At 43.3% G+C, this 14,915-nt stretch overlaps 2 protein-coding genes across 3 annotated transcripts; one reads left to right on the top strand and one right to left on the bottom strand.

The window, feature by feature from the left end:
• Nucleotides 1-466: 466 nt before the first annotated feature.
• Nucleotides 467-10,756, bottom strand: zgc:163098 (uncharacterized protein LOC100037380 homolog). Of its 2 annotated transcripts, none has more exons than XM_046839425.1 (24): nt 10,618-10,756; nt 9,655-9,743; nt 9,423-9,534; nt 8,766-8,872; nt 8,223-8,290; nt 7,573-7,667; nt 7,410-7,474; nt 7,102-7,267; nt 6,715-6,920; nt 6,144-6,187; nt 4,492-4,596; nt 4,113-4,179; nt 3,698-3,864; nt 3,440-3,602; nt 3,198-3,277; nt 3,028-3,115; nt 2,812-2,940; nt 2,222-2,417; nt 2,049-2,126; nt 1,932-1,965; nt 1,667-1,823; nt 1,459-1,569; nt 1,096-1,316; nt 467-889 (listed from the first exon to the last, which is right to left on the bottom strand). In XM_046839425.1, the coding sequence occupies exons 2-24, from the start codon at nt 9,730-9,732 to the stop codon at nt 763-765; spliced, it is 2,664 nt and encodes an 887-aa protein (XP_046695381.1). In that variant the 5' UTR covers nt 9,733-9,743; nt 10,618-10,756; the 3' UTR covers nt 467-762. The 2 variants fall into 2 exon arrangements, with proteins under 2 accessions (XP_046695381.1, XP_046695384.1); XM_046839428.1 differs by lacking the exon at nt 10,618-10,756 and adding an exon at nt 10,162-10,501.
• A 69-nt stretch (nt 10,757-10,825) lies between these two features.
• On the top strand, nt 10,826-14,280 carry armh3 (armadillo like helical domain containing 3). The gene has a single exon (XM_046839453.1). It carries the CDS (start codon nt 10,964-10,966, stop codon nt 13,028-13,030), a length of 2,067 nt encoding a protein of 688 aa, XP_046695409.1. The 5' UTR covers nt 10,826-10,963; the 3' UTR covers nt 13,031-14,280.
• Nucleotides 14,281-14,915: the final 635 nt, after the last annotated feature.

Here is a 14,915-nt window from a genome sequence, read left to right as displayed (position 1 = left end):
CCATCTCACAACCCGTCATCGTTTATGCACTTGACCACACCCATTCCACAGTGTCTAGTTTGTCTGAGAATAGATCAGGTGTGTATGCAAACAAAAACAAGGAACGGGACTCATCCTAATTTCTGTAGGATCAGTCAACGAGCACCCGATCACCAAAACATTAATTTCAGAACAAATGTTTCTAATTTGCATATTCATAATGTATATTTTATGATGGACACTTCTAGAGCAGTAAAGGTCAGGGTCTAATTTGCATAGTCATATACATTTTTGATGGACACTATGGGTGGAGCATTGAAGGTCAGGAGGAGTTACTAGTTTGCATATTCATAATCTATCAATTTTGATGGACACAATCATTGAAGGTCAGGGGGGGATTCGAATTTGAATATTGCATAGTTTTTGATATACACTTGTAATTGTGTTTTCTGTTTGGAGTGTGAGATGAGATTCCACATGGTCTGGATCACAGTTACCACCAGGAGCTGTTTATTGTAAAGATTAGAAGAGCGCTCAGAAATCTTTACAGAGACTTTCCTTAAAAGAACAAAACTAAGACACTGTACAAAGAAACGATTCAACTTCATTTTACAAAAAAAAAAAAAAACCTTGGGCCGACGTCTCGTCTAGAATCGGAATCAGCAGCCACGAAGAGGAGGATTCTGGGAAACCTACAGAGAGCAACTTGAGTGTGTGTGAGATGGTGAGCAGTTCTTAGGTGCATTCCATCGAGCTGCGTTGAGAAGCAGAAGCTCACGGAGGTCAGTGTTTGCTCTTCTTGGATTTCTTGTGCGAGCGGTGTGGAGATCGGGATGAGGAGCGTCTGGACCGGCGCTGTGGAGATGGAGAGCGGGAACGCTTGGACTTGCGTGGGGAACGTGACCTCGTCCTGAATGCACAGAAGCCGAACACGTTTAGTGTGTGTGTGTGTGTGATATGAAAAAAATAATTCAATCAATATCTTCTGACCAATCAGAATCTAGAACTCATGGGACAAAAGCTAAATGACTAAATGAAGCCAGGTGTTTAAACCTTTCCATCATTATATAGTATTAATGGGTTGCTGTATAGTGGTGTGTGTGTGTGTAATTATACCTCTCCCTCTTGTCCTCCTCTTCCCGGCTCCGCCCCCTGCTCCTTTCTCGGTCCTCGCTCTTCTTACTCCTCTCCCGGTCTCGGTCCTTGTCCCGCTCTCTGTCCCTCTCTTTCCCTTTGCTCTTGTCCTCTGCTCGGTCTCTTCGCTCCTCCTTCTTTACCTTGTCCTTCTGTTTGCTCGAAGGCTTCTCTCTCTTTTCCTCTTCGTCCTTATCGAACTCCTGTGGAGCGGAGGAAAACGGAGGACAAATGCATTTTGTGCTTTGGTATCAATCTAGATGAATAATTCCTTTATTTGAAAAATTGCCACACAAATTTCATAAAAGTGAAGACGTGTGTGTGTGTGTGTGTGTGTGTGTATACCTTCTGTAGCAGTTTGTTTCTGTAGTGTTGAACTTGCTGCTGAAGGCTCATGTGAGATTTCTTCTGCCTCTTCCCCGACTCCAACTCGTCCTGAAAATTCATCACCTTCACCTACCCCACACACACACACATTTGCCAAAATGCACTATTTGGTCTCAAATCCCATTTGTGGTCCTGATCTCCGTGTGTGTGTGCGGCGTCTCCTCACCTCCAGCTCTCTGAGTCGCGTCCTCTTGCTTTCCGACATCTCAAAGTTGCGCAGGCTGCTTTTAAACTCCGCCCCCTCGAACCTGCTGGGGCTGGCGGCTTCGTCGTCGTCGCTGCTGCTGTCGTCCTCGGAGTCGGCTTCGTTCTCCTTCACGCCGCTGACAGAGGGGAACGAACAGGAATTTAAGAAGGAGCGTGGGGGAGGGGAGGGGTTTCTTAAGAACCGATAAAAAGTGCTTTATATTGTGAAGAAAACTGATTGTTACCTCGCGCTCTTCTCGTCATCCGAGTTGGACTTCGCTGTGGGATCAAACGGGAAAATCAGAAACTCAGCAAGTCATGTAACAGAAATGAAGGTGTTTGTGATTTGTGTTTGTGGTTACCGGAATGTTCCACGTCGTCCACTCGCTCCCACTTGGACAGAGCAATGCTGGGTAACGTCTTGTCCAAGCCATCATCCACTGAGAGACAAAAAGAGAGAAAATAAATTCTTATTGTTCGTTCATTATGAAGAACAAACCTCCGTGCTTTAACTAGCGATCCAGGCTTCACTCACGTGGAACGCCGTCGATGTCGTCCAGCACGGGGCCGAGCGGGACGCCGTCGATGTCGTCCACGGGGACGCCGTCGATCGCCGATGGATCCCAGGCCATGGGGGATCCGTCCAGGTCGTCTAACGGCGTCCCGTCCAGTTCTATGCCGTCCAGGGGGACTCCGTCTAAAGGAGCGCCGTCAAGATCGGGAGAAGCAGCCTACGAGGGGAAAGGTCACGTTACCTAAATACTGCAGGATCTTACCGTGTACCATCTACAGCGTACGACTCGGTTACGACTCACGTACAGTGTGCAGGGTCCCTAAACATTTTTCATTTCCAGACCCAAATGTGCAGACTTCCCTAAAGACCAGACTTAACAATTTTTAATTTCAAATATAGCATGCGTTATGTTACAATCTCTGATTTTTTCCATGTGTTTAGTCGCACACTGGGGGGCGCTCTACCACCACGGCATGTTCTGTGCAGATCCAGTCTAGCGCCGATCTTTTGGCTCACTCAAATCAAATTCTACACTTTTTCATACTTGTCCAAAATGCGTAGGAACCCCGAGTGTGACGGTGGAAGAATGAGGAATAGAGTTTGCAGGTCACCTCTGTCCTTTCGGGCAGTTCCTCTCCCGGTTTGATGAGCCCCAGGAAGATGTTCTGCAGCTGGATCAGAAAGGATTCGGGATAGATGGCCCAGTCCTCCCAGGCGCGAAAGCAAGTCATGATCCTTTGCTATACAGATACAGAGCATGTGTTATTGAAGGTGAATATTTTTTTTTAAATGACCTGAAATTGTTTCTCCGTGTCTCCATGGTTCACCTTGAACTGCTCGGCCTGCAGCCTGGCCTGGATGTTCCGGTACGCCTCGCCCATGTCGCAGAAGATCTGCGGCAACTTCGACTCAAAGCTGCGGGATTAGAAAAAGACGTTTTCGAAAAGTTTTCTGACGTGTGTATGGAGCGTGTAATAGGGAAGAGAAAAGAGATTACTATTTGCGGTAGTAGGAAGCGTTCGAGACTTTGGCGCTGGAGTTGTACAAGATGTCCGACACTAGATAAAGCCTCGCCACCTGCACGGACAAAAAACGTGTGTGTGTGTGTGTGTGTGTGTGTGTGTGTGTGTGTGTGTGTGAGTGAGTGAGTGAGTGAGTGAGAGAGAGAGAGAGAGACAGAATCTCTGACTTCCAGGAGTATGTGTATGATTTTTCATAAAAGTGTTCTGCAGTGTGTACCTTCTTCTGCAGTGGTGTCTGTATCATAGAGAGTGACTCAGAGATGCAGGACACCACCTCCTCTGCAGCCTCCGCTCTCTCCAGGCAGAAGAGCATGGCATCACCGATCTCCACCCTACGGGGGGTTAAACCCCTCAGTAACACCTCCAACTGCTCCCTGTGCCTGACACACACATATAAACACACACAGACTGCATCACAAATCTCGCTCCATCACCAGTGCCTGATTTCACGCAGCCGTAATGATGGAACACCCACTCGGGTTTGAGTTGCCCTTTCTTCAGCTCCTCCTCCTGGCAAACGGTGGGCTCCACCTCGGGCTCCTCGTCTCCATGGAGATAGGGATTGAGGACAGGGGGCCTCCAGAGAGAGCCGCCCCGGAACATTCGGAACAGCGACGTCTTCCACTCGTTCAGATTTTCACCCTGAGTGCGAGACGGAGAGATTGATAGAGAAGAGAGGTGTCGAGAAAGAGAGAGAAAGAGAGAAGCAGAGGGAGAATAACAGAGATGAATAATAGAGGTGAAGAGAGGAAGGGAATGAAAGAGAAATGGAGAACGACGGACAAAGAACAGAGCGAAAAAAAAGAGCGAGAGACACAGAAAGAGTCTCTCATGAAAAATAAATAATGAAGGTTGGTTGTAAATGTGTGTGTGTGTGTGTGTGTGTATACCTGCAGTATAGAGAAGAGCTTCCACCTGTAGTACACATGCTCCTGACACTTATTATCAAACAGAAATCTGTCAAAACAAACAGCACACACTGAGTAAACAAACCTCAACATCCCGTTCATCTATAAATACAAGTGATATTCATGAAGTAAAAAAATGGGTTCAGTGTAGAACTATACCCTGGGACCAGTGTTCCCACTACACCCTGGGAACACACCGGGACCAGTGTTCCCACTACAAAAGGAGCTCCTACACATGCAGGAACTCTTGAGGTTACTAATGTAATTAAATTGGCCCACAACAAAATACAGGAAGTATTTTTATTGAAATTAAGAAAGTGAAGAAACGATATCGATCTTTCGTCCCCCCACACACACACACCTGAAGTCTGGGTTGTTCTTCTCTCGACTCATGATGATGGCCTCGAACATGGGTCCCTCTCTCACCACAAACTCAATCATCCTGTGGATGAGGCACAGCAGGTTCCTGGCCGCACAAAAGACAAAGGATATGAGAGCATGAATGAGTGATCATGCTCTTTCTTTCTCCCTCTCTCCTCCATCCAGTCCTCTACAGATATCAGTCCTGTTTCACCCTGAATTACCTCAAACATCAGTTCAGTTCAGATGAGGATTTAAGATGATTTTGGAACAAGCACGGCTCTCGGATTCCCATTCGCTCCATCAGCCAGGTGATAAAGAGAGTCATAAATCGGGATTTTATCGTTGTAATAATGACCCTGTATAATCTTTCCTAATCGATGTTTGAGCCTCTGCGTGTATTTAAAGTGAGAAAAATGTAGATGAGTGAATCTGTGGGACGATTTTACTCCAAATGTTTTATTTTTATATAAATGCTCCACAAAACATTTTAAGCTTCAATGAAAATAATACATTGTGGGTGTATCCAGGAAAATAGGCAAAGTTCTTATTTATTTATTTATACCACCCCCCCCCCCCCCTTTTTTTTTTTTTTATAATCACCACCTTTTAAATTATTTCTCTCTTCTAGCACAATCCGCAATCCAATTTTTTTTTTTACTTGGGTTGGTTTTATATTGTGCACAAGAAAAAATAATTTATTTATTTTTACTATTTTCAAAGATCATGGAACCGGATGGAATTTTTAGAAAATATAGCGATCTAATGTTAATTTGGTTTTCTTTTATTGCAGGGCAAGTCAAACGAACACTGATCGGTTATTATTTCTCATTAGTGAACCTGAGCGAATCCGAATCATTAAACAGAATAACTGAGAGGAGCGTTCACCGGTGTGAGCTGGGGTGAAGTGGGCGGAGCTTACTGGTATCAGTTAATATTGGAAAAGTTCAAAACCTTCAACTGCCATTTAATTTAGGCCCTGCCCACACAAATATGTTCTTGTTTGAAAATGCATATTTGTCTCTCCGTTCTCGGTCAACAAAATCGCAGAAATCTTTTTTTTTGTTTGTTTTTTTAAAAGCGGATCCATTTGAAAACGCTGTTTTTGCTTCGTGGTGTGGACTGTGTGTGAAACCGAATGATGCATTTTTAATTCTTGCAGCAAGATTTAAAAGAGCGGGAAAGTAAATAAATGCCGTGGATTGAAGCGTCTTGCATTCGGCTCATGCGCATTACAGGGACGTTTACAGATGTTTGAAAAGTGTGCAGCTCCTGTCCAAAAACCAGTTAAAATGACGGCAGGTGTGATTTCAGAAGCTTTATTATAAATAATTAACATTTCAAGGACATTCAGGAATCCATTATGAGGCTGATGTTAACAAATGTGTGTCTGGATCGATGTATAGTCCTCTTTACTTTAACAGTGTAACACAATGAGGTTATCTACGCCTGACTCACACGTGATGTGTGTTGTGTAAACTGCAACACTACTATAGTAATTAAAAGTCATTATATAAACAGCATGTACTACCTTCAGTGTTAGTCATTGCCATCTGGGACTATTGTTCTCTCTAAATGTGTGTGTGTGTGTGGGTAAGTGTGCTTTGTTTTTCTGAGTCATGCTGTGATATTAAATGGATAAAGAGTGTGTACCTTTCTGATGGGATAACCACTGTCACTACGGCGTCGTACAGAGTCTGTTCGTGACGTCAAACCACGTGATGAAGATACAAACAATAACGTAAGTTTATGCCTTGTTAAATGATTATTTAAAAAAAGAAATAAATAAAAATAACCATTACACAACACTGCAACACATCCTCACTGTTCTCATCGTCATCCTGTCCAGATTAGAGGTATTACTGATTGGAGGGTAACAACTGGGAGCACTTATACGCAAAGAGAAATGCACTGAAGACAATAAATAAATTATCTATTGTACGAGTTATAAAAGAGCATCGAGTGTCTAAGATGCCTGATTTCAGCTTTATATTATATCTGTATCATATGTTAGAATGTATATATGATTTGAAGCTTTGTAGCTTCCTGTTTCAAGATACATGCATCCGTCCTACTTCTGACACTAAGAATTTAACGAATGAACGAAGAAACAAAAAAAAAACAAAAACAAAAACAAAAAATAATTAAAAGCACTGAACAGTACAAGAGGCATGACATGTTTAGTGCCACACCCCTGAGCTGTTTCTTTACTTGTTGTTTTTACCTTGTAGAAGTCATCAGACGTGCGGCCGCGGGATTTGGAGAAGTCGTTACGGAAGCGATCTCGGGGCTGGGCGTTGAAGGGCAGGCCTGAGGGAGGAGGCGGCGCTGTGGGCTTCAGCACTCCTACGGGAGTGTACAGGGGCTGTGGTGGGATTCTCACAGCCTTCCCCCAACCCAGCTTCATCTCAAAGCCCATTACTGTTTTACCTGCAGGGAAACAGAGTGACACAGAGGGGTAATGTGATGGGTTCTGATTTCACACTGGTTCCAGTTGATCATTGATGCACTTATCGTTGTCTTCATGTCCAAAAAGCATGCCCACTGGAATCTTTAGTCGCTTTCATAAACACACTGACTGCCTACGTGTGAGTGAAATAAAACCAGGTACCGTCTAAAGCAGCCAGCGCTCTTTCTGCATCCTTCCGCGTCATGAAAGCCACAAAGCCGCGGTTGGTCACGCGAGTCCGTTCTTCTTCCGTGCGAGGCCACATGATCTTAACGCTGGCTAACGGGCCGTATTTCCCGAACTCCTTGCACAACATCTCCTCCGTCATCTACACAAACCACAGCAACCAATCACACGTGAAGGTTTTATTGTTGACCCAAGTATATAAATACCTACTTTAATATCTTTCACCGTTTCTATAGCAACCACTCACTCTACCCTGATTACTGGGTGATCAATCAGACCCCTACCTTGGGGTTGATGCAGCCGATGTAAAGGTTGGTTGTAGTGGGTACAGTGGGATCGTCATCGAATACTGAAAAAAAAGGCCAAATTAGATTTTTTTTTTTTTTTCGATTAATCAGTATATCAGCAATCAGTATAATTATAAAAAGTAGGAGCGTGGGGTCTCACTTGACCGGCGTGTTAGAGGAAGGTCCAGATCTGTGTGCGCTCCTCCCGGGTCGTTCTTCTTCCTTTTGTAGCGCTCCTCTCTCTCCTCCTGTATCCTGAAGCAGACAAAAGTGAGATTTCCATTAATTACAATATATGACTTCAAGCTTTCACACAAAATTATTCATAAAATATCAACTTGCTTTTATTCTAAGTAAAATTTGTTTTGTTTTTTTGTCTTTTTTTAGCGAAATCGTCCAAAAAACAAAGTCTATAATCTATAAGTCTAAAATTCTATGTAATTCTATCTGCAAAATGTTGTTTATTACCATGTCTTTAATTTAATGTTTTGCTTGAATGTTTGAGATTCTTTTGAAGTGAGTGCAGCTCTTTCCTTGAAATCATTCAGAATTTTCATTTAGTAAGAAAAAAAAAATAATAAACAAACCAAAAAAAAAATAGGGAGCTTTGAGAGGTTAGAAAAAAAAAGGAAAGCCTGGGAGCAAGTAAAAAATGAGGGTGGGGTATTTTGCGGTGGGGGGTTTCATAACCAGATTCAATTAATATTTAATTGCATGGTTTATTTATATATTTAATTGCATTATTTGAACACAGAAGGAATGCTGAGAGAAAGAGGAAAAGGCAGGTGTGTGTTTTTAGAAGAAACTCACTGCTTGAGCTCCTCTTTAAATAGTTCCAGGTTACTCTTCTTCTTCTCCTCAGCCTTCTTTTTAACCGCCTGCGATGGGGAAAAAATACACTGTATGATAAACATGTACACGGCAGACATGTAAATAAGAACTAAACACTTCATGGTTGAGCTTTTTTTTTTTTTTTATCCGTTTAGAGCTACGGTTAATGCCGCGAGACTCATCTATAAGGATCCTGTCATCACCCTTTGATTGTTAACAAGAAACCGTGAACAAAAATCCACCCTTCTGAAGAATTTCTGCTGGTGGAACATCTGATGTCACAGCATTACTTTTTTTTTTTTTTTTTTTACAAATCCCATGTCCAGGTTTCTGAGAGCTGTAGCTCTTCTCACTCAGTATGTGAGTGAGTGAAATCCAGACTCTACCTGCTGGTGTCTGTTTGGCTCGAGCTGATCTTCATGATTTACATATCAGTTATTCCTCCACTCCTCTAATTTACATTCTCATTTTCAACAACAGCTAGAATGTGCAAAACGCTAGGATGTAGCTGCAGATACTCACGGATCGTTTGGACTCTGCAGACGAGGGCGAAACATTCTGGGGTGAGGAACTGAATTTCGAGGCGGGTCTGTAGAGTTTACTCTTCTTCACCTCTGCTGCCTCCTCATCTGTAGAGGAAACAGGAAAGACATGGATCTAAATCAGGAGTTATTCATATTCAAGTACATGTGACGTGTCATAGTAAAAGAGGCATGGCCTCAGCGTGGCAGTCTAGATGAAGATGTGGCCTCAGTGTTTGTCAGTCAAAGAGAAAGGGGTGTGGATTCAACCTACCAGTCCAGATCAAGAAGGTGTGACTACAGATTATGTCTGAAAAAAGGAGGCGTGGCCTCTGTGTGTCACTCACATTTACAGCATTTGGCAGATGCCCATCCAGAGCAACTTACATTTACTTAACTGATATTATGGGGGTAAGGGCCTTGCTCAGGGGCCCAGGAGTGGCAGTTTTTTGAACTCATGACCTTCAGATCCAAAAGGCGAATGCCTTAATGACCAACCTACGACCTCCCATCACAGTTAAAGGGGTCTGGTCAGCCCAGGAAAGTGGGTGTGGCCTGCATGCATTAACTACAGTGAAAGAGGCGTGGCCTTGTGCTGCTAACTGAAAAGACTGGAGGTTGTTTCTCACATCATATCCTCTACGGTGCACCAGTTCACCTTTAGTGGCGTTGACGATCCCTCCTCGCACAAACGTCTTCACGTTGCTTTTCTCACTGCTATCGAACGATGCCAGGAACTCCTCGAACACCTCCGCGGCCTTCTCTTCCTCCTGCATAAATAAATACACCAGACTGTGAGATACCTTGAAATAATAAAAACATAATAATCTACAATCCTCCAGCTAAAGAACATGCACTGCACCAGAGGAGAGACTCTTCACGCTACCGACCTTTTTCTTGATCTCCTCCTGCTCCTTTTTCGTCAGCACCCTCTTCACAGCCGCCGGCTTGCTTTTTTTGTCTGCCATAATGACCGAAACTGAAAACACAGCAACACTGTCACCATCACCGTCTATTAGGACTGGGGACAGATAAATCACTGTACCAAACATAAAACCCTTCGAATTGCGAAGTAAAAACGATGTGTTTTAAGAAAACGAAAGCGCCAGGATTCGTACTTCTCACGCTCTAGTTTGACTTCAGCTCATAGTTCCAGTTATCACTGTGGAACATCTGTAAAGCCTCAGCAATGTAAAAACAGAAACCTCCTCTGTCCTTGTGTTGTTTGACGTGTGAGGATGTATTCAGAGGACTGTTACAAAGCGCTGACACTGGAGACTCCTTCCACAAAGCGTAATATTGAAAGTGTTTATGCAGAATGACGGAGTTACAAACCCCCAATGGCAGCTGTTACTATAGAAACAAGAATGAATTAGAATAAATGCATTGATAGAAACCTGTGAGCTGCTGTTCAAGAAAACGAATCAACGCATCAGCTCGGGATCCGGTTTCCAGGTGCAGTGAAAAGAAATGATGCGAATGCGGAGCAATTTTGTGATGAACTGTTTATCCCCTCGGATAATATCCCATTAGCAACTTAGCAAGGCAGCTAGCTAGCTAACCAACTACCAAACGCCGAGCTAAAAGCTGGGAAGCTCGAAATAATTCAAAATGATAACATTTTGCTTTTATTGCATAAAACCAGTTTATAGGAGAAAAAAATAATATTTTCGTGACGAAGAGCTAATGATGCTAACGAACTTAGCAGGCTAGCTTAGCAACCGAGTTCGCACGAGCTTTGCTTTTGATTGATGCTTCCGGAAGAAAAAAATACGCCCACGAGAAAAAAATTATATATAAAAGAGCTAAATATTTTTTGTATCGTTAGTGAGTTTAAAAGCCACGCGACTTACGTGCAAGTTTTCCATCAACGACGACGGCAAATGAATAATTATATTAATAATAATAATAACAATAATAAAAGCGATGAAATGTTTTTTTTCATTCGCAAGCCGCCATTTTGAAGCGTCCCGCAGCAAAAGTCGCGGGAAGATTACGTCACTGAGCGGCCACCCAATCAGAGAAGAGCGATCTTCCGCTCTGTGCGCCGGAAGTGGAAACTAAAAAAACATTAAAAAAATATGCTGCGTCGAGACAGATTTAGCGCCTGAGTGAGCGCTAGACATGATTCAAGAAGTTTAATCGTGTAAAAAACTAAATAAAACTAAATAAAAATATATAGTAAAGAATTTAGATCAAATGGCTCAGGAGAAGAAATCGGGGCTGTTAAAAAGGACGTCGTCGTCTAAGAAGCCGCTGAAGGAGAAAGTGGTGTTGATGTACGATGAGATATTCACGAAAGTCGACCCAGCCAAGGCGAACCCTCGCTTCTGGGACGAGCTCTTTCTGATGAAGGTGAATCTGGAGTATCTGGAAACCAAGCTGGAAGCCCTGGACGGAGATGAAGTAATGATGATGAAGGATAACATCAACAGCCTGTTCCATCACTGCGTCCAGGCGCTGGAGGAAGACCACCAGATCCGGGTAGTGAATGCCCTGCAGACACTGTGCGCCCTGTTCCGAGGGGTGCATCAGAAAAACAAATCGGCCACGGGCTTCGACATTATAAACATGTTGGTGGGATTCGACAAAGCCGAAGTCAGGATGAAGGATCTCATGGAGAGCCTGGACAGTTTGCTGTGTGGAGATGGTTCTGAGAGCCTGAAGAGCCTCTGCCTCAAGCTGCTGCTGTGTTTGGTTACGGTGACTGACAATATCAGTCAGAACACCATCCTGGAGTACGTGATGATCAACAGCATCTTCGAGGCCATTTTACAGATCCTGTCTGACGTCTCGAGCAGAGGGCAGCACGGCTACGACGCAGTGGTTCTCCTGGCTCTTTTGGTGAACTACCGGAAATACGAGTCGGTGAACCCCTACATTGTGAAGTTGTCCATAGTGGATGATGAAGCGACCCTGGCTGGTATGGGTATGGTTATCCAGCATGCTCTTACAGAATACAACCGGCAGTACAAGGATAAAGAGGAGGACAACCATGGGGGATTTTTTTCCACACTGAGCAGCATGGTGGGCAGCATGTTCATCGCGGACGCTGACGAGAAGCTGTCGGTGCAGACCAACGAAGCCATCCTGCTCGCTCTGTATGAGGCGGTCCACCTGAACCGGAACTTCATCACGGTTCTTGCGCAAAGTCACCCGGAGATCGACATGGCGGCGTCGCCCGTGACGCCCACCCCGACGACGCCGACGACGCCTCTCGGAACCACGCCTCCTTCTTTAGACGTGATGCAGAACCCCGAGCTGCCGCTGGACCCCAACCTCCAAACGAGCAACCTGCTGATCACGTTTCTGAAATACTCCTCCATCGTCATGCAAGACACCAAGGACGAGCACCGTCTCAACAGCGCCCGATTGTGCCTCATCATCCTCACGTGCATCGCCGAGGACCAGTACGCCGACGCCTTCCTCCACGACGACAACATGAACTTCCGCGTCAACTTGCACCGCATGCCCATGAGGCACAGGAAGAAAGCGGCGGACAAGAACATCCCGTCCCGGCCTCTCGCCTGCGCCGTCTTGGATCTGATGGTCGAGTTCATCATCACTCACATGATGAAGGACTTTCCCATGGATCTCTACATGCGCTGTGTTCAGATTATTCACAAACTAATCTGCTATCAGAAGAAGTGCCGGATTCGCCTGCACTACACCTGGAGGGAACTTTGGTCGGCGCTCATCAACTTGCTTAAGTTCCTGCTGTCGAACGAAACCAGCCTGTTGTCCAAACACAACATCTTCTACCTGGTGCTGCAGGTGGTCCATCTCTTCAACATGTTCATCACGTACGGAGACACGTTCCTGCCGACGCCGAGCAGCTACGACGAGTTGTATTACGAGATTATACGCATGCACCAGGTCTTCGATAACCTCTACTGCATGGTGCTTCGGGTCTCCACCAACGCGGGCCAGTGGAAGGAGCCGGCGAGCAAAGTCACCCACGCGCTGGTTAACGTCCGAGCCATCATCAACCACTTCAACCCGAAGATCGAATCCTACGCCGTCGTGAACCACATCTCCCAGCTTTCTGAAGATCAGGTCCTGGAGGTGGTGCGCTCCAACTACGACACGCTGACCCTGAAGCTGCAGGATGGGTTGGACCAGTACGAGAGATATTCGGAGCAGCCCAAGGAGACGGCTTTCTTTAAGGATCTGGTGCGATCCATCAGTCTGAACGTCAGGAAGAATGTTTCCCTCAACACTCTGAGTCAGGATGTTCTCTTGAAGGAGTTCTCTTCTATATCTTGAAACCTGCACACCATCGCAGTGCAACACGTCACACTCGATTACTGGTTTTCAAGTCTTTCCTACATGATTTGCTGGAAATCACACCATGGTTGAAACCCAGCACTAAAAGTGTTTTTGTTTTTGTTATTTCTTTTCTTCTTCAGTTTGAGGGTTTGGTTGTTGTCATTGCTCATGTTTTTTTTATTAAAAGTTCATCTGAATTCTGTTTCTTCTTCCATCAGTGTATTTAATTAAAATCCAATCAATGTAATACCAGACACCGTTGCTTGATCCTGCTGTGATTCTTTTTTTTTTTATTTTATTGCTTTAATTTTTTTTAATGAATCTCCAATTAAAATTCTCCAGTGTTCACTCGAAGGTATTACTATATGAAAGATGTGAACTTTCCACCACAATTACACCTACTGTCCTGCTTGGGACCTTCTCTAGACATGATCATGATAATGTAATAATCAACCTGGAGACCTGCTGAAGACAGAATCCTGAGATGAAAACATCTCTGCTCTGCTTCTCGTGTAAGTCTTTGCTCACACATCGATAATCAGTCACATGATGAAGGACTTTTCGAAAGGCTGATTTACTGGTAGAAGAAATGCAGAATGAGGTCAGATCTTTATCACTTGGTGCTCGGATCCATGCTGACATCTCAATGCTGTTCCTCGGTAACATCCGGTGCATCATTTAATGTTTGAACTAAAAAAATTTAATCCCTTATAGGAGTGAATTTGTGTCGAAAGCCTGGTTGATCTTTTTCAGTGGATTCTGCTCGATAGAATAACCATAACAAGAACATCAGTCATGTGACTACTGATTTTCAGGAGTGGTTTTCTCTCGGAGTCATGGTCTAACACCCCGACCTAAATGTGTCTGCACATCATCACTATCATTTGTGTTGGGTTTTATGGAGCATTGTTTTTTTTTTTTTTTTGGTGTTTTATTTTTTTGTTTTTTCTTTCCTTCTCTGATTCTGTTTATCATAAATCATCTTGCGGTTTTCTGTTTGATTTGTTTAATGTCAGTGTTTCCCAGCTATAATGTTTAAAATCAGATTTCAGTGGAAAATTATTTTATTTTTTATGTAAAACTCAAATCTAAACATTAACTCCAAATGTGCACAATGAGCTACTGTCCTGAACATCATCTAATAGATTTGTTTTTATTTCTTAAACCTCCTACTCACATTGTTCTTGTTTGATTACTATCATCACTACACTGTCATAGAAAATAAATAAAAACTCAAACAGGAAGAAGAGACTGTCAGTGACCGGTTTTATTGTTCGTCCAGATGTTTAATGGAGATCTTAAAATGTTTCAAATGATCCTTTTAGATGAAGCAATAAACTGTGGAATGGAAGAAAAGACCAGAACACACTAATGAAATAAACTAAATTACACACATTATTGTGGGACTGTAGACCTGCACTGGATGAGTTTAATATGTTAGTAGACAGAGGGTACACAATGATGAATAAACACTTCACCATCTCTAGCAGTGATGGGCAACTTTCATAGTGATGAGGAGCAACATTTTTCTCCTTCATACCAGAGAGCAGATTATTAATCCAGATTAACACATTTTACATCTTTATTAAGGGAAACTCAGTGTACAATTAATGCAATAAGTTTATTAACTATAAAACTTGTGCTCATTCAAATGGACAGATTTATTAAATGACAAGTAAATGTACAAAGACCCAATATTTAATTAGTAATAAATAATAGATAAATGTGTATTAATGTTTGAGGTTTGAGAGAAGAAATATAAAATACAAGACATTAAAGGGTGAACGCAAAACATGATTCCTAAATGTATAAATGTGATTCCAGACTCTATTATTATTATTATTATTATTATTATTATTATTATTATTATTATTAATCAGGA

The sequence above is a fragment of the Silurus meridionalis genome, chromosome 25 (assembly GCF_014805685.1).
Source record: "Silurus meridionalis isolate SWU-2019-XX chromosome 25, ASM1480568v1, whole genome shotgun sequence".
Taxonomy (NCBI): Eukaryota; Metazoa; Chordata; class Actinopteri; order Siluriformes; family Siluridae; genus Silurus; species Silurus meridionalis.
The sequence above is the reverse complement of the archived record's forward strand: the minus strand, read 5'-3'. Positions and strand labels throughout refer to the sequence as shown.